This window comes from Schistocerca americana, chromosome 2 (assembly GCF_021461395.2).
Source record: "Schistocerca americana isolate TAMUIC-IGC-003095 chromosome 2, iqSchAmer2.1, whole genome shotgun sequence".
NCBI classification, from domain to species: Eukaryota; Metazoa; Arthropoda; class Insecta; order Orthoptera; family Acrididae; genus Schistocerca; species Schistocerca americana.
Genome location: NC_060120.1, coordinates 1029680553 through 1029700515, shown reverse-complemented (window position 1 = coordinate 1029700515; position 19963 = coordinate 1029680553). Strand labels below are relative to the sequence as shown.

Genomic DNA, 19963 nt, shown 5'->3' with positions numbered 1-19963 from the left:
ACCCCCTTCTTACCTACCACCTAATTAATCATGCGCACAAGGGTAACGAAAGGAAATGATGGTGGACCCTGCTAGTTGGTAAAATAAGGAGTGCACACTCACTATAATTTAATAAAAATCGTAATCTACTCAGAGAAAAAAAAAAGAACTTTATTGTAATAAACAAGAGGAAACGGGATTCTGCATATACACTCCTGGAAATTGAAATAAGAACACCGTGAATTCATTGTCCCAGGAAGGGGAAACTTTATTGACACATTCCTGGGGTCAGATACATCACATGATCACACTGACGGAACCACAGGCACATAGACACAGGCAACAGAGCATGCACAATGTCGGCAATAGTACAGTGTATATCCACCTTTCGCAGCAATGCAGGCTGCTATTCTCCCATGGAGACGATCGTAGAGATGCTGGATGTAGTCCTGTGGAACTGCTTGCCATGCCATTTCCACCTGGCGCCTCAGTTGGACCAGCGTTCGTGCTGGACGTGCAGACCGCGTGAGACGACGCTTCATCCAGTCCCAAACATGCTCAATGGGGGACAGATCCGGAGATCTTGCTGGCCAGGGTAGTTGACGTACACCTTCTAGAGCACGTTGGGTGGCACGGGATACATGCGGACGTGCATTGTCCTGTTGGAACAGCAAGTTCCCTTGCCGGTCTAGGAATGGTAGAACGAAGGGTTCGATGACGGTTTGGATGTACCGTGCACTATTCAGTGTCCCCTCGACGATCACCAGTGGTGTACGGCCAGTGTAGGAGATCGCTCCCCACACCATGATGCCGGGTGTTGGCCCTGTGTGCCTCGGTCGTATGGAGTCCTGATTGTGGCGCTCACCTGCACGGCGCCAAACACGCATACGACCATCATTGGCACCAAGGCAGAAGCGACTCTCATCGCTGAAGACGACACGTCTCCATTCGTCCCTCCATTCACGCCTGTCGCGACACCACTGGAGGCGGGCTGCACGATGTTGGGGCGTGAGCGGAAGACGGCCTAACGGTGTGCGGGACCGTAGCCCAGCTTCATGGAGACGGTTGCGAATGGTCCTCGCCGATACCCCAGGAGCAACAGTGTCCCTAATTTGCTGGGAAGTGGCGGTGCGGTCCCCTACGGCACTGCGTAGGATCCTACGGTCTTGGCGTGCATCCGTGCGTCGCTGCGGTCCGGTCCCTGGTCGACGGGCGCGTGCACCTTCCGCCGACCACAGGCGACAACATCGATGTACTGTGGAGACCTCACGCCCCACGTGTTGAGCAATTCGGCGGTACGTCCACCCGGCCTCCCGCATGCCCACTATACGCCCTCGCTCAAAGTCCGTCAACTGCACATACGGTTCACGTCCACGCTGTCGCGGCATGCTACCAGTGTTACAGACTGCGATGGAGCTCCGTATGCCACGGCAAATTGGCTGACACTGACGGCGGCGGTGCACAAATGCTGCGCAGCTAGCGCCATTCGACGGCCAACACCGCGGTTCCTGGTGTGTCCGCTGTGCCGTGCGTGTGATCATTGCTTGTACAGCCCTCTCGAAGTGTCCGGAGCAAGTATGGTGGGTCTGACACACCGGTGTCAATGTGTTCTTTTTTCCATTTCCAGGAGTGTATCTACGAAATGATATGCGGATTAAATATTGCAATAAGATTTATTATACATCAGAACATAAAGGCACATGATTATCGACACAAACAGTAGGTTAAAGGATAAGGTATACTGAACTGTTATGAGTTGGCTCGAGAACAAGGGGCTCCTACTCTCCGTGATGCAATAAATTGACGATAATGACTGGAGGTCCTAATGTCTCAAATTTTACTCTCCCGACTATATTTCAGTATCGCGATTAGTTGTGAGATCTCAAATGGGATCACATGGAGAAACAAGCAAGGTGGACTAGTAGAAAAACGAAGACGAGTGCTGCCGAGGGATTCAGTATAAAAATGATAAGGTCCTACAATGCCGAAGCCGCAAAATACTTTAGCAGACCTGAAATCTGCAGAACGTCGTTGGTAGGCAGCGTCCCGATGATGTAGGCACCGACGTCTGCTGTGCTGCAGCAACTCTGTGTCAACCCCTGGCCTCGAAGGCTTTCCGACAATTCTAAGTTCTGCCGAAAAAGTGCGACTAAGTTGCAAGACCGTCCGACTCCGATGGAGATCAGATCTCGAATCCCTGCGCCCGCGCAACGCAAGAGCGAAGCCAACATCGCTCAACTCACTACTATCCTCGAAAACAGCGAATCAGCATTTCAAAATTCCTCCACACTATCTCAGAACATCATTCGTGTCAATAGCAACCGTTCCCTCGAATTTCGAGCAGGGCTTTAAGATGTCAACTAGATTCAGTTTAAGTTGACCAGTGATGCCTCTGCTATTCAGCTGAGGGCACTGAACTTGCCGTTTGACCGGCTACGATAACAACATACCTAGACCACCAGCCATCTGGCACCAGACAGTCGTGCCCAGCAGGATACAGTCCATAAGTATTCTCAGAATCGTGAGGACAATGCAGTCAGTCGGTGCGAGTAGTCTTCGTTCCAGACGCGCCTGAACGGTAAACACATAAACTACGGCGACACTCAGATGTCTCACAGGTCGTTTCGCTCTGCATCTAGTAGGCGAAACTCGACCAACGGTAGTCTTACCGTCAGGTGCTTAAGCCCATTGATGTATGACCCTCTCAGTATTCCCAGAAGTACAGTCCCCAACCGGAAACGGAGTATGCCGCATCCACTGGTGCTCGCCTCGCACAGGCCACCCAGGGAAGTAACCCAACATGCATAGGAATCAAGTGAAACGTATTTTGATCTCTCATTGCAAATACTCTCATTACAATAACCTTATTCGGTCTGTTACCACCGTGAAATGACATAAAACATTAATAAAATTGATGAAAACGAGAGGCGACATGCAAAAGAGGGCATGGAACCTCTCAAGGGCACAGCATATGCCACCCAAAGTGGTCCTGTTTCGGGATGCTACGGCACGTCAGACTATGCAGCATTGCATGTTGTCGGCCCCTATAGTGGGTGACAGTCAGGTTGGTATCTCACCACTGTCAAAAATGTTCAAATGTGTGTGAAATCTTATGGGACTTAACTGCTAAGGTCATCAGTCCCTAAGCTTACACACTACTTAACCTAAATTATCCTAAGGAGAAACACACACACCCATGCCCGAGGGAGGACTCGAACCTCCGCCGGGACCAGCCGCCCAGTCCATGAGTGCAGCGCCTTCAGACCGCTCGGCTAATCCCGCGCGTCCCACCACTGTCCAGAACGACTCCATAAGCGTTTTCGCTGATCATCGGGGCTCATTTCAAAGTGGGACTCTAGTTGGGGCTCAGTTCGAAGCGGGACTCATTACTAAAGTCAATTCTACTCCAGTCAATGAGATTCCAGGCCCAAGACATGTGTGGTGACGTCCACAAGTGGTACGCCAACTTGACTGTCGCCCGGCACACGGGCCGACAGACAGGAGTGATGGGTAGTCTGGGGTTCTACTTCATTTCATAGCAGCACCCCTTTGGTTGACATCCGAGGCTCTCTTAGAGCACTTAGGTATGTCGACGATTTTTTACACTCCGTTTTGCTACCCTTCATGACTTACATTTCAGCAAGCTACATGCGAAATACCCTCAGACTTCAAGAAGAATATAATAATTCCAATCCCAAAGAAAGCAGGTGCTGCCAGATGACAAAATTACCGAACTATCAGTTTAATAAGTCACAGCTGCAAAATACGAACACGAATTCCTTACAGAAGAATGGAAAAACTAGTAGAAGCCAACCTCGGGGGAGATCAGTTTGGATTCCGTAGAAACACTGGAACACGTGAGGCAATACTGACCTTACGACTTATCTTAGAAGAAAGATTAAGGAAAGGCAAACCTACGTTTCTTGCATTTGTAGACTTAGACAAAAGCTTCTGACAATGTTGGCTGGAATACTCTCTTTCAAATTCTAAAGGTGGCAGGGGTAAAATACAGGGAGCGAAAGGCTATTTACAATTTGTACAGAAACCAGATGCCAGTTATAAGAGTCGAGGGACATGAAAGGGAAGCAGTGGTTGGGAAGGGAGTGAGACGGGGTTGTAGCCTATCCCTGATGTTATTCAATCTGTATATTGAGCAAGCAATAAAGGAAACAAAATAAAAGTTCGGAGTAGGTATTAAAATTCATGGAGAAGAAATAAAAACTTTGGGGTTCGCCGATGACATTGTAATTCTGTCAGAGACAGCAAAGGACTTGGAAGAGCAGTTGACTGGAATGGACAGTGTCTTGAAAGGAGGATATAAGATGAACATCAACAAAAGCAAAACGAGGATAATGGAATGTAGTCGAATTAAGTCGGGTGATGCTGAGGGAATTAGATTAGGAAATGAGACACTTAAAGTAGTAAAGGCGTTTTGCTATTTGGGGAGCAAAATAACTGATGATGGTCGAAGTAGAGAGGATATAAAATGTAGACTGGCAATGGCAAGGAAAGCGTTTCTGAAGAAGAGAAATTTGTTAACATCCAGTATACATTTAAGCGTCAGGAAGTCATTTCTGAAAGTATTTGTATGGAGTGTAGCCATGTATGGAAGTGAAACATGGACGATAAATAGTTTGGACAAGAAGAGAATAGAAGCTTTCGAAATGTGGGGCTACGGAAGAATGCTGAAGATTAGATGGGTAGACCACATAACTAATGAGGAAGTATTGAATAGGATTGGGGAGAAGAGAAGTTTGTGGCACAACTTGACCAGAAGAAGGGATCGGTTGGTAGGACATGTTCTGAGGCATCAAGGGATCACCAATTTAGTATTGAAGGGCAGCGTGGAGGGTAAAAATCGTAGAGGGAGACAAAGAGATGAATACACTAAGCAGATTCAGAAGGATGTAGGTTTCAGTAGGTACTGAGAGATGAAGAAGGTTGCACAGGATAGAGTAGCATGGAGAGCTGCATCAAACCAGTCTCAGGACTGAAGACCACAACAACAACAACAACAACAATGCTTGCCCACCCATGACGAGAGTTTCTACGGCTTCTCTTCTTGACTGCCAAATTCCCCCTTGGCCAGCAAGGCGTTTGGTGCATAATGCACGGGGCTCTCCAACGATCTCGGCATTCTGAGGATCTAATGCGCCATTTGGACAGAGTTTGGCACGATAACCCTCAGGAGGACGTACAACAACTCTGTCATCAATGCCAAGCCGAAAAACTGCATGAATTAGGGCCAATTGCTCAATTTATGAAGCTCTTTCTGTTGAATAAATCATTCAATTTTTTTGAAACTGTAATAATTTGTTTGTCTGTACATCCATTCGGGTAATGCATAATTCATTCCTTAAGAAGTCTACTTATCTTACATTGAGTAAGAGGCACATTCTGGAACATGACGACCATGTAAACAGTCCACTGGTCGCCTGGCAGAAGCAAAGCGAGTGATGAGTCACTCTGCTTGTGCCAGTGTGTTTGTATGGCCGTCATTTTCCAGAATTTGCCTCTGACGTTACGTAACGTAACTAGACTCCAGTCATCTTTGGCGCAACTACGAGGATTTATTACGGAGACTGTTGGCGGTGTAACCCGAAGATGTTCTTTCGAACGAAACCGGTTGTTACATAATAAACGTGTATCAATGCATCTGTGGTAGTTTATTATTAACATTAACAAGACCGAGATTCTCTCGTCCGCCTCAGCGTACTGGGACACCATCATTAAAAGAGACAGTCACAATATGTATTGCTAGCGACTTAATTAACAGAGACAGGACAGTTTAACTCAGCAAAGCATGGGAGCCGTCACTTGAAGTACTAAGGAATCATCGGCCGTAGACAAACGAATTTTGCGAGATAACGCCGATGTGGAATCTAAGCCAGGACAGTAAGCCGGCCACCAACGTTTACTTGCCCATGCCACGCATGCGGAGTCCGCGTCTCACTTCTACGACGGGGGACTCTGGACGTCAGCGTTCCCTGTAGAACCCGTGTACACCAAGTATGTGAGACAGTCATTGAGAGAGGCCTGTCCCGAAACAGGCTTTCTTAACTTTTCCTTCCCCTTCACAGTATTACTGATCTATAAAGCAGAAATAGCTCAGAATTTGTACGAACAATTATCGTATAAGTATTTCCGAGAAAATCAATTAAATACCTGTTACAGTGTGATGGTGACAACAATGCTTGAAATGCTAAAAAACGGAACATTGTTTAAATGATATAATATTTTCCTTGTTATCATTGACTGCACAACTTAACAAAAACAGGCAGGCTACAGAGAACATTCAGGGTAGTGTGTTATGCCTCAAGTTTCCTCTTTTGATGCTGATCTGTGAAAAATATAGAAAATTTATTTTAGTATAAGAAATATGTTTAAAAATTTAGGTCAATAATCACACACATCATCATCATCATATTTAAGAATTTTCTGAAAATCGTAGGCGACGAACGTAGGCAAGGTCATTGTAATTATGTATGCCAGTTTTGCAGAATTTAACTTCAGCCATCTAGGAGAAAAGTATACCTGGATGTTAAAAATTCAGGTTTCCGGTAAATCGCAAAAGATTTACTAACTTCTTATCTTATCACTATGCAGTTTTAGAACACTGAAGCTGCATATTCCTGTTGGTCACCTGTTTCTTTATCCTCCATACTGTTCATTCTCTTATTTATCCTAGCCTCACTGGTAACAGCTTCTGTAGCTCTCTCCCCTTCAATTAATCGCAGGCGATCAACAACATTTACGAGTTAAAATCATATTCCTGTCACATTTCATATGAACATTGCCCAACATGAAATATTTAATGTCTTCAATGTTAGGAGGCCGACAGTTAATTTTGAGAGATCGTCTCTAGAGAAATGAATCCTGGTTCTTAGTACCCCCACCTTGCACCCGTCTTAGGTTTGAAAGTAATATGGCTCAGTGGATAGCCAGTCAAAACCTGAACACAGATCAAGCATGTAACAGGGTGTACTGAACTGTGAAGCACTTTCAGAGTATTTGAAGAGCCACGATGTCGCAGTTATGTGGTCACAGTGTGCTGGACTGCGAAGGGGGTGATTCGCATTCAAATGTCCCTCGTGCCCCATTTTTTTTCTTTTCTCTCGCAAAATTGTGAACTGTCCGTCCAGTCGGTGACGTGCCTGTTTGCTGTATTCAAGTCTGTATCGTGGTGTAACGTGCGTTTGCAACAGCGAGATGTAAGGAAGGAATTTCGAGGCGTACGTACCTCCTATTTGTCCTACAAGTACTATGAAGCGCCCTTAGAAAAATTAATGAATTACTATGCTGATAAACCTCTTACATTATTGGATTTTCAAACAGCTGAGCAAAACTGAACGTACTCAGGCATTTCTCTCTTTTCTTATTCTGATCAACACTAAACTGACAAACAATATTTTTAGCGCAACGCAATCTGACTTTAAATAATCCCCACAAAAGATGGCCCTGACTAACAATAACCTATATCTTTCATGAATCACTTACCTCACAAAAATCTTCGTTACTCGAATCACTGCAATACAGCGAGTGCCAATACTGCCAGCTAAATAAAAGATTCTAACTACTGAAGGCACTAACTACTGATAGGCATAGTTAGCAAATGAAAGATTTTGATAGAGAACAAACAATGTATTTACCTTAATAGTGTTCAAAAGTCATAATATTATATATATATATATATATATATATATATATATATATATATATATATATATATATATATATATATATCAGTTCATGACATCCAGTCTTACAAATTTACTCTCTCTGATGGACACACGTCCAGATCATTCGCACTCAAAACTCCACCATCCCTCTCCCCACATCCACCACTGCTGGCGGCTCACATCCAACTGCACACTACGCGCTGTTAACATCCCTGTCCAACACTGCAATAGCAAATATTGCAACAATGCCGACCAGCCTCAGACAGCACACAGCACAGTGAGTGATTTTCATATAGAGCGCTACATGGCGTTACCAACATAAAAAACTAAACAGCCTACTTACAGTACATGTTATAAATCTTGCGTTCCCTTTTGGATGTTTTCACTCTTGAATGCCTATGTTGTATCATACAGGGATATTCAAAAAGAAGGAACAGACATTTATCGCTTCCAACCTATGAAAGATAGGAAAACAATTTCAAAGTTCCTGGAATGAGAAAAGTTAAAAATTTTACGCATTCAGTGTGAGCACCATGTGTTACACGACAAGTATCAAAGCGATGTCTCATTTCCTGCCATACACGAAGCAGATGGTCTCTCGTTACATAATTTACAGCTTCATCAATGCGATGTCGCAGACTTTCAAGAGCGTCAGGCGCAGGGGGGAGGGGAGGAGGGGCTAAAAACGTGGTGTTTTCGTAACTGCACAGATAAAAGTTAGAAGACGCGAAGTATGGAGACCTGGGAAGCCACCACCGATGAAGTTCTTCTTCTGCTGCTCCTGTCTCAATCCAACGTCCTGGAATGGTGCCATTCACGTAACGTCAGATGTGGTTAGAGAATTTGCCTAGGACTTTGGATTGGAAGAGGAGGAGGGGAAGTTGAACTTCATCGGTGGTGGCCTCCCAGGTCTCCATAACTCACACCTTGTGACTTTTATCTGTGGGCTTAAGTAAAAGATAGCATTTTTATCCTCCTTAGGCTGACACTCTTGAACGTCTGCGACATCGCATTGTCGAAGCAATGAATTCGATGACGAGAGACCAGCTGCTTCGAGTGTGGCAGGAAATGAACGTATGTAAATTTAAACCTTTCTCTTTCCACGAACGCTGGAATTGGGTTTCTATCTTTTGTAGTTTGGAAGCAATAAATGTTTGAAATATGTTGCTTCTTTTTGAATAGCGCTGTAGTTCATACCGGTATATTTGTTATTTTGATTTCTGTGAGAGGTCTATAAGACATCTCGCCTGCTTCCGCTATTCACCACGTTTACTTCCGACCATGGGAGATGTAAACACCTGATGAACAAGTGGGGCCTGGCAGACAGCGCTGTTTGTGAGTGCGGTGAAATACAGACAATGGACCATCTACTCGTGTGCAAAGTATATGGCTATGGTGGTGAACTCATGGACATACATAGACTCAGTGACTCAGCCATAGAGTGGCTCAAAAACATATCTAATATAGTGTAGAATTATATTGTTTTCTTTTGTAGTATATAGTGATAAGAATATTGTAAATTATGCCTCTGTGATTCCGAACGAGTAAATAAATAAAAACTTCCGACCATAATATAGTCTTACATATGACTCATATTCTATAACCAATGTATACCTTTTATATAAATGTTATGTTCTCTACTATTACGGGTAACTCTAAAATATTTCTGTTTGCTGATGACACTGGTTTGGTAGTAAAGGATGTTGTGTGCAACAATGTCTTGGTTTCAAATAGTGCAGTTCATAACACAAGTTCATGGCTTGTAGAAAATGAACTAACGCTAAACCACAGAAAGACTCAGTTTTTACAGTTTCTAACACACAATTCAACAAAACCTGACGTTTTAATTTCGCAGAATGGGCATATGATTAGTAGAATTGAACAGTTCAAATTTCTAAGTATTCAGATAGATAGTAAACTGTCGTAGAAAGCCCTCCTTCAGGATCTTGTTCAAAGACTTCATCCTGCCATTTTTACTATTTGAACAATGTCTGAAGTAAGTGATCGTACGACACGAAAATTAGTCTGCTTATTTTCATTTTCTTATGTCGTATGGGGTAACTCTTCCCATTCGAAACGGATATTTTTGGCTCAGAAACGTTCCGCTCGGGCAATAACTGGCGTAGGTTCTCGTACCACTTGTCGACCCCTGTTCACTAGCCTGGTTGTTTTGACATTGGCCTCTCAATATATCTATTCCTTACTGCCGTTTCTTGTTAACAATATCAACTTATTCCCAAGAATAAGCAGCTTTCACTCAGTAAACACTCGGCAGAAATCACACCCGCTATTGGAGCGGACTTCCTTAACCCTTGTGCAGAAAAGTGTGCAGTATACCGTTGCATTCCTTATCAGTAAGCTACCACAAGAATTCAAAAATCGTAACAGTAACCCACGCGCTTTCATATCGAAACTCAAGAGTTTTCTCATGGTTCACTCCTTCTATTCTGTTGAGGAGTTCCTTGAAAAATTAAGCTGATTCTTATGTTATATTTTGACTGCGTTTACTTAAACTTATGGCCTGACTTTTATCGGGTTCATAAACATTTTATTTTTATCAGTTATTACTTTTTGTTGTATTTTCACGTACTGACACGTTTCGGGACATTGGAGATTTGCTCCTCAATTTGATCCTATGGAACTTGACGTGTATATAAATATATATAGTGTGACAAATGGCAAGACTACAGAAGGAGAACAGACACATCATTTTGTGAAAAAAAAATCGGGCAAGAAGGGGATTTGAACATGGATCTTTCGCTTTGCAGTCCAACACCGTTACCACATAACCATGACGTCACGTCTTTACAAATTCGCTCGATGTTGCACACCTTGAGCTTAGACCGTTCACTATTTCTATTTTGCTTCTTTTTTCACAGCTCAGTACACCTTCTTCATGCTTGATCTGTGTTCAGTTTTTGACGGGCTATCCGATGAACTATCTTATAGCTAAATATGGGGGGAGGGCGGGGGGGGGGGGGGAGGTTGCGACAGGTGGATGCCCTTGTAAGAAGAATTGTATTTACCAGATTCCTTCGTTTAGGTCGGCCATTGTGGCCAAGCGGTTCTAGGTGCTTCAGTCCGGAACCGCGCTGCTGCTACGGTCGCAGGTTCGAATCCTGCCTCGGCCATGGATGTGTGTGATGTCCTTAGGTTAGTTAGGTTTAAGTAGTTCTAAGTCTAGAGGACTGATGACCTCAGATGTTAAGTCCCATAGTGCTTAGAGCCATTTGAACCTTCGTTTAGGTTTAACTGCCTCTGTAACAGCAATGAATGCTTGTGAGTGTATTGTATGGGTGTTCACTCAATTTCTCTAGCTGGCTGTTGAACCAAATGATGTGTATCATTCGACATTGCTTTGAACTGATTGCCTCGAAACCGCAGTTTGCTGTTAAATTTCTTTATTCTTGGCTTTTCTATTACAGAAAACGCGTACACTGAGATATAACAACACAGCAATAGCCGTGAAACCCACATGTTTGAAATTCCCAAAGCAAGAAGCAAACAAATATATATCATAAGATCTTTGCTTGCAGCTAAACCACAACCTTCTAGATACGCCTGTACTTAGGTTTCGGTAGACAGAGCCTTCTAGAATACACCTGTGTTCACTTTTTTTTTTTTTTTTTTGGTCATCAGTCTACTGACTGGTTTGATGCGGCCCGCCACGAATTCCTTTCCTGTGCTAACCTCTTCATCTCAGAGTAGCACTTGCAACCTACGTCCTCAATTATTTGCTTGACGTATTCCAATCTCTGTCTTCCTCTACAGTTTTTGCCCTCTACAGCTCCCTCTAGTACCATGGAAGTCATTCCCTCATTTCTTAGCAGATGTCCTATCATCCTGTCTCTTCTCCTTATCAGTGTTTTCCACACATTCCTTTCCTCTCCGATTCTGCGTAGAACCTCCTCATTCGTTACCTTACCAGTCCACCTAATTTTCAACATTCTTCTATAGCACCACATCTCAAATGCTTCGATTCTCTTCTGTTCCGGTTTTCCCACAGTCCATGTTTCACTACCATACAATGCTGTACTCCAGACGTACATCCTCAGAAATTTCTTCCTCAAATTAAGGCCGGTATTTGATATTAGTAGACTTCTCTTGGCCAGAAATGCCTTTTTTGCCATAGCGAGTCTGCTTTTGAAGTCCTCCTTGCTCCATCCGTCAATGGTTATTTTACTGCCTAGGTAGCAGAATTCCTTAACTTCATTGACTTCGTGATCATCAATCCTGATGTTAAGTTTCTCGCTGTTCTCATTTCTACTACTTCTCATTACCTTCGTCTTTCTCCGATTTACTCTCAAACCATACTGTGTACTCATTAGACTGTTCATTCCGTTCAGCAGATCATTTAATTCTTCTTCACTTTCACTCAGGATAGCAATGTCATCAGCGAATCGTATCATTGATATCCTTTCACCTTGTATTTTAATTCCACTCCTAAACCTTTCTTTTATTTCCATCATTGCTTCCTCGATGTACAGACTGAAGAGTAGGGGCGAAAGGCTACAGCCTTGTCTTACACCCTTCTTAATACGAGCACTTCGTTCTTGATCGTCCACTCTTATTATTCCCTCTTGGTTGTTGTACATATTGTATATGACCCGTCTCTCCCTATAGCTTACCCCTACTTTTTTCAGAATCTCGAACAGCTTGCACCACTTTATATTGTCGAACGCTTTTTCCAGGTCGACAAATCCTATGAAAGTGTCTTGATTTTTCTTTAGCCTTGCTTCCATTATTAGCCGTAACGTCAGAATTGCCTCTCTCGTCCCTTTACTTTTCCTAAAGCCAAACTGATCGTCACCTAGCGCATTCTCAATTTTCTTTTCCATTCTTCTGTACATTATTCTTGTAGCCAGCATCGATGCATGAGCTATTAAGCTGATTGTGCGATAATTCTCGCACTTGTCAGCTCTTGCCGTCTTCGGAATTGTGTGGATGATGCTTTTCCGAAAGTCAGATGGTATGTCGCCAGACTCATATATTCTACACACCAACGTGAATAGTCGTTTTGTTGCCACTTCCCCCAGTGATTTTAGAAATTCTGATGGAATGTTATCTATCCCTTCTGCCTTATTTGACCGTAAGTCCTCCAAAGCTCTTTTAAATTCCTATTCTAATACTGGATCCCCTATCTCTTCTAAATCGACTCCTGTTTCTTCTTCTATCACATGAGACAAATCTTCACCCTCATAGAGGCTTTCAATGTATTCTTTCCACCTATCTGCTCTCTCCTCTGCATTTAACAGTGGAATTCCCGTTGCACTCTTAATGTTACCACCGTTACTTTTAATGTCACCAAAGGTTGTTTTGACTTTCCTGTATGCTGAGTCTGTCCTTCCGACAATCATATCTTTTTCGATGTCTTCACATTTTTCCAGCAGCAATTTCGTCTTAGCTTCCCTGCACTTCCTATTTATTTCATTCCTCAGGGACTTGTATTTCTGTATTCCTGATTTTCCCGGAACAAGTTTGTACTTCCTCCTTTCATCAATCAACTGAAGTATTTCTTCTGTTAGCCATGGTTTCTTCGCAGCTACCTTCTTTGTACCTATGCTTTCCTTCCCAACTTCTGTGATGGCCCTTTTTAGAGATGTCCATTCCTCTTCAACTGTGCTGCCTACTGCGCTATTCCTTATTGCTGTATCTATAGCGTTAGAGAACTTCAAACGTATCTCGCCATTCCTTACTACTTCCGTATCCCACTTCTTTGCGTATTGATTCTTCCTGACTAATTTCTTGAACTTCAGCCTGCTCTTCATCACTACTATATTGTGATCTTAGTCTATATCTGCTCCTGGGTACGCCTTACAATCCAGTATCTGATTTCGGAATCTCTGTCTGACCATGATGTAATCTAACTGAAATCTTCCCTTATCTCCCGGTCTTTTCCAAGTATACCTCCTCCTCTTGTGATTCTTGAACAGGGTATTCGCCATTACTAGCTGAAACTTGTTACAGAACTCAATTAGTCTTTCTCCTCTTTCATTCCTTGTCCCAAGCCCATATTCTCCTGTAACCTTTTCGTCTACTCCTTTCCCTACAACTGCATTCCAGTCGCCCATGACTATTAGATTTTCGTCCCCCTTTACATACTGCATTACCCTTTCAATATCCTCATACAGTTTCTCTATCTGTTCATCTTCAGCTTGCGACGTCGGTATGTATACCTGAACTATCGTTGTTGGTGTTGGTCTGCTGTCGATTCTGATTAGAACAACCCGGTCACTGAACTGTTCACAGTAACACACCCTCTGCCCTACCTTCCTGTTCATAATGAATCCTACATCTGTTATACCATTTTCTGTTCCTGTTGATATTTTCCGATGCTCATCTGACCAGAAATCCTTGTCTTCCTTCCACTTCACTTCACTTACCCCTACTATATCTAGATTGAGCCTTTGCATTTCCATTTTCAGATTTTCTAGTTTTCCTACCACGTTCAAGCTTCTGACATTCCACGCCCCGACTCGTAGAACGTTATCCTTTCGTTGATTATTCAATCTTTTTCTCGTGATAACCTCCCCCTTGGCAGTCCCCTCCCGGAGATCCGAATGGGGGACTATTCCGGAATCTTTTGCCAATGGAGAGATCATCATGACACTTCTTCAATTACAGGCCACATGTCCTGTGGATACACGTTACGTGTCTTTAATGCAGTGGTTTCCATTGCCTTCTGCATCCTCATGTCGTTGATCATTGCTGATTCTTCCGCCTTTAGGGGCAATTTCCCACCCCTAGGACAAGAGAGTGCCCTGAACCTCTATCCGCTCCTCCGCCCTCTTTGACAAGGCCGTTGGCAGAATGAGGCTGACTTCTTATGCCGGAAGTCTTCGGCCGCCAATGCTGATTACTACCCATATGTAAAAACTGAAAAAAAGTAAGGGAAAGAAGAATACATCACGTATTCTAACGTACTTTAGAATGACAAAGGGACGTGGCAGCTGTGCAGCTTCACGTTCAAACAAAATTTGCGATCAAACGGAAAAAGAAAATGTCCGTGAACTGTACATTTTTGTAGAGCAGAAATATTTTCTTTCAAATTTTTTGGTCGTTTATCACGAGCGTCTCCCCTTATGAGGAGAATACTTCATGATCCCAGGAACTTCTCTCAGTGGATACTCGACCGTGTCTGAAAAAACGACCGTCAGAGTTTTCAACGTACTTTAGATGCCATTTAGTGCGCTGTCAGCTCAACCCGGTTGGTTACACAGTGCCCAGCGTCGCGGCGTTTCAATTTTCGCCCAGTGTTCGAAACCTGATTGTTCTTATTTCATTCATTTTTTTCTTTTTTCTACCCATGTCTGTAGCAGGTTACTACATGAATGTTTCTTATCAAGCTAGGCGATACATATTAACTGTAAAATTACAACTAGCTTTCATAATAAATTTTATATTTTTTTATATAGTATATGCGTGAATGGTACTTTCAGGGATACAATTTTTTAAAATTCTCATATTCTTAAATTTCATCTTATATCACTTCGTAATTTTTATATTTTATTGTTATGTTTATTCTTCAGCAAGCTTTAATAGATTCCCTTAGGTGATGCCGATCGTAGGCACAATCGAAACAGAAATTCCGAACATCATGAGCATCGCGCGAAGGCAGGTTTGCCACATCGAAATTTCTACTTACGGACCTCAATCGGGAGAGAAACGTCGTTAACATTGCTGAAGATTTCACGCATTGGCAATAATTTCGCTGCAAACTGCACATAAAGGATCACTTCTCCGAAAACTGGCGTTTGAGGTTGATTATCAATCAAGATACACTAGAAGAATTTCAACGAAAAAAATTTCAAATAATTTTTCCATTTTTTGTTGCTTTTAGTTTTTTAATCATTCACAAAACACACAGTTAGTAGAGGAATAAGGCAACCTTTTCCAGTATAGAATGAGAAACGTTCGTGTAGTAATGTAACGACATTGTCATATGAACGCAAAACAAAAATAAATATAATAATCTGGTTTCGAACACGGGGCTCAAAAGCGTTAAGCAGTGACGGCAGCCAGTGTACCATCGCTTCCGTCGCACTATTTACTCGCTAAAGGCAAATGAAGTACCTTGAAACGAACGACTGCCGCATTCTCACAAGCGGTCAAATCTCTACGGACAGGCCGCGATATGTATTCGTTTATTTTGACCCCTCTTCCACTGAGCGAAATTTCTGGGAAGTTGGATTATGGCACTTGCCGTGTTCGCCTCTTTAGAAGTCAGTCGAAATAAAGACGTCAGGAAATCTGATAAAAAAGGACGGAGCTTTCACTTTTGACAATACCCGTCACTCAGTTAATTAAGATTCCCCCCCCCCGGCCATCACATCCATCACTGCATCGAAACGCTGAGAATACTTGTTCGTTTCACGGAATACCAGTCGGGGTTCTGAAAAACAAAAGCGTGTCAAAGGACGCAGTGGGCGTCGGGAATCGAGCTCAGCTATAAACAGCGGTACAAGGCCAATATTAGTTCACAAACTTGAAGTCTAGGCAGCGGGTAAACAAAACAGCAAAACTCGCAGTTCCTAAAGAAGACTCAGGATCAGCCGTCATTGTACATAAAATGTACCACGCCGACAAAACTCGAGAGATCAAAATCTCACTTTTTAAGACATCGCTTAAAAAACTGCAGCATGCAAGGTCTAATTCTGCCCGAATACTATTTTTTGGATCGCATGATTGTTGATAGTGCCTGTGCACTTGTTCTTGGCCTCTGTATAGCAGTATGCGTGTGTGTCAAGGATGTGAGCGCAACTGTGGTGTGGTGTTTGCAGTGCCTGGCAGACTGGTGCCCAGCTCCTGTGGCTCAGCGACTGTGGGGCAGAGCAGCGAACTGGAGCTCTACCTGACGCCCGGGCTCACCACGCGCATGCGCATACAGCTGCAGTATCTGTCTCCCGGCTCAACAGTCACACTGCAGGTAAGTGACCACCGCATTCTTCTCACCCAGCAATGCCACCAGCCGCACTGCAAATTGGTATTTTACAAGCTGTCAGTGATTCAAGTATGAAATAAAGAAATACTAACGAGCATAGACGAAAACACAAGTCTACGGGGTACCCTCACCAGATGAAGGGATGGCTTCCAGGAAAACGTAACTTAATGGTGGACAAAGCAGTCACACGAAGAGTAGAATACTTAAAACACTGCATAGAGGGTGTTGGATACAGTAATGACATACAGTCTGGCTTAACTTAGTTGGCATCTGACGTTTGAGGTCAAAAGATGCTACGTTATCGTGACAAGTATTGTCCGCAGACAATCCTCACAGAGTTTTCCTCTCTCCAGAAATACAGGGTGATTCAAAAAGAATACCACCACTTTAAAAATGTGTATTTAATGAAAGAAACATAATATAACCTTCTGTTATACATCATTACAAAGAGTATTTAAAAAGGTTTTTTTTTTCACTCAAAAACAAGTTCAGAGATGTTCAATATGGCCCCCTCCAGACACACGAGCAATATCAACCCGATACTCCAACTCGTTCCACACTCTCTGTAGCATATCAGGCGTAACAGTTTGGATAGCTGCTGTTATTTCTCGTTTCAAATCATCAATGGTGGCTGGGAGAGGTGGCCGAAACACCATATCCTTAACATACCCCCATAAGAAAAAATCGGGTAAGATCAGGGCTTCTTGGAGGCCAGTGATGAAGTGCTCTGTCACGGGCTGCCTGGCGGCCGATCCATCGCCTCGGGTAGTTGACGTTCAGGTTTCATAACTAACTTTTTTCGTAGGACTCTCCATACAGTTGATTGTGGAATTTGCAGCTCTCTGCTAGCTCTGCGAGTCGATTTTCCTGGGCTGCGAACAAATGCTTGCTGGATGCGTGCTACATTTTCATCACTCGTTCTCGGCCGTCCAGAACTTTTCCCTTTGCACAAACACCCATTCTCTGTAAACTGTTTATACCAAAGTTTAATACACCACCTATCAGGAGGTTTAACACCATACTTCGTTCGAAATTCACGCTGAACAACTGTTGTCGATTCACTTCTGCCGTACTCAATAACACAAAAAGCTTTCTGTTGAGCGGTCGCCATCTTAGCATCAACTGACGCTGGCGCCTAGTCAACAGCTCCTCAAGCGAACAAATGTACAACTAAATGAAACGTTATAGCTCCCTTAATTCGCCGACAGATAGTGCTTAGCTCTGCCTTTTGTCGTTGCAGAGTTTTAAATTCCTAAAGTTGTGATATTCTTTTTGAATCACCCTGTATATAAAATCGCTTTTCACCTCCGTCTGCTACAACAAACACGCGAAATTTATGAAATTCATGTACGGTGTTGATGTCTATCAGTAACCACACATCCACCCAAAATTCCTTAAAGAATCAGTCTACCATTTGCAAAACAGCTTTAAACGTCTTACTTTAAAAATGAGTTAATATGTAGCGTAGGGCTAGAGGTTAAACGGCCGTCGGTTCAATTATGAATCTTATTTACTAAATATAAAAATTATTCTTGAGATTTATGGATGCCCATCTTATTGCGTGGACGAGGGATGACATACACGACAAAAAGCACCAACACAGCTGTATCTTGAGAAAGTCTTTATTGTCTCACACGACTAGTTTCAGCGGCACATTACCTCCACCCTCAGGCCCCATCACTGCCAAAGGGGTATTTGATTTCCTTGGCGCATTCACTGATGGATCCTTGTTACTAACACACGTGCGACTAATAACAAGGATCCCACAGGCTGCGCGACGGAAATTAAATACTCTTTAGGTAATTGTGGGGCCTGAGGCTGGAGGTAGTGTGCCGCGGAAACTAGTCGTGTGAGAGGATAAAGACATTCTCAAGATCCAGATGTATTGGTGCTTTTTGTCGTATATTCTTAACAACAGTGAACTGATAACAAAGCAGAGCGTAATTTACAGCCCAGTTTTTGAAATCCGGTCACAATAAGGCAATAACAACAAAATACTTTTTGCAAAATGAAAACAAAACTCGAAACCTTTGCCCTAGCAGATAGAATCGGACCAACAGCAATAACAGTTTACAAAATTTGACCCCTGGTCACAAGCAAATAGTAGCAATAAAACTAGCCTCTGCAACGAGCCGCATGAAAACAAACCAGAAGTCAACACTCTAACTTAATGAAGGGTACTTTCCTTAGCACTCAATTAAATCTGGATCTACGTCCTCCCAACACCACTACTGGTCACTAAAGGAAGGTACTATCAACAATCCACAGGACAACCCGCGTTATTTGCTCAATATGGTTTGCTGCACAGTTTGACATACAAAATAGATCATCATGATATCGTAAAACAAAAAGACAATTTTCAGTAAACGGCATAAACAAAATCAGTCGTGGTCACCGTGTGTACAACCCCTCACAACTATCACGTATAAACAGCAAAATCAATACGGCTCTCACTTCTAAAGAAGACAGCCGCACGTGCAGCCTGCAAGCACACAACAGCTACACCGCGGGAAAAGAAAATAGTGCACCTAAAAAAGACGTCGATTTTCATCCGATGACAGCAAATGCTACCTGCAGGACAGTAGATGTACTGATAATGGTTTCAGCGTCGTCCGCCAACAGACAGCGGAGTGGCGTAGCAACCAGGGCGCGATCTGTGTCTACCCTTTAATGGGGAATACTGACACCCAGAAGTCTCAGTGCGGTTCAAATGTGTGAAGCAAGCAGGCAACTGTTGTGACTGACAATTCGCAATTTTTCGCAAACACCACTCTTATTTATGTAAGTTTTCAAGGTTGATGACCGAACAACAAAAGAAGGTAACAATAAAGGTGCCAGCAAAAGTCTCCTAATAGAGGCAAACAAAAGTTCACTTCTAATTTTCCACAAAAGTTCGTGGTAAAACACACACACACACACACACACACACACACACACACACACACACACACACACTAGTAAAAGTCCAATTCAGAGACGAAGGCGTAATCTTCAGTGGTCGAAGTCCACGAGGTCGGCATCCAGAGCGAAGTGAACTTCTGGGCTGGTTCTAGCCCCTAAATAGCGGTCTCCAGCCAATCAGGTTTTGGCGTAGTGATACTTCCTGTGGGCCGTGGCTCGAGCTCCCCCTGCAGGAAGAAGTACTTGGAATGTCTGTTTCCATTATCTTGTATGTAAGTAGCCAGTGTTTACCATGGTGCTTTTGGTACACCTTCGACATAGACAACCCCGTCCTCTGTGGTGTAATATGGGTTGCCAGCCCTCAGGCGCTGCCTTGGCTCCGGCATAACAGGTTTTGGCGACCAGCAACCATGTCATTCGCGTTTCTTACAGGCAATCGAGTTGGTCTGAAAGGGGTGAAATT

The 19963-nt window shown here is 43.3% G+C and overlaps 1 protein-coding gene across 1 annotated transcript in view; it reads left to right on the top strand.

Annotated features, from left to right (window-relative positions):
* The window catches only part of LOC124594651, a 307403-nt gene that overhangs the window by 253246 nt on the left and 34194 nt on the right, over positions 1 to 19963 (top strand). The window contains exon 9 of the mRNA XM_047133021.1: positions 16439 to 16584. Coding sequence (XP_046988977.1) covers positions 16439 to 16584 — 146 coding nt within the window. The remainder of the gene's footprint in view (positions 1 to 16438; positions 16585 to 19963) is intronic.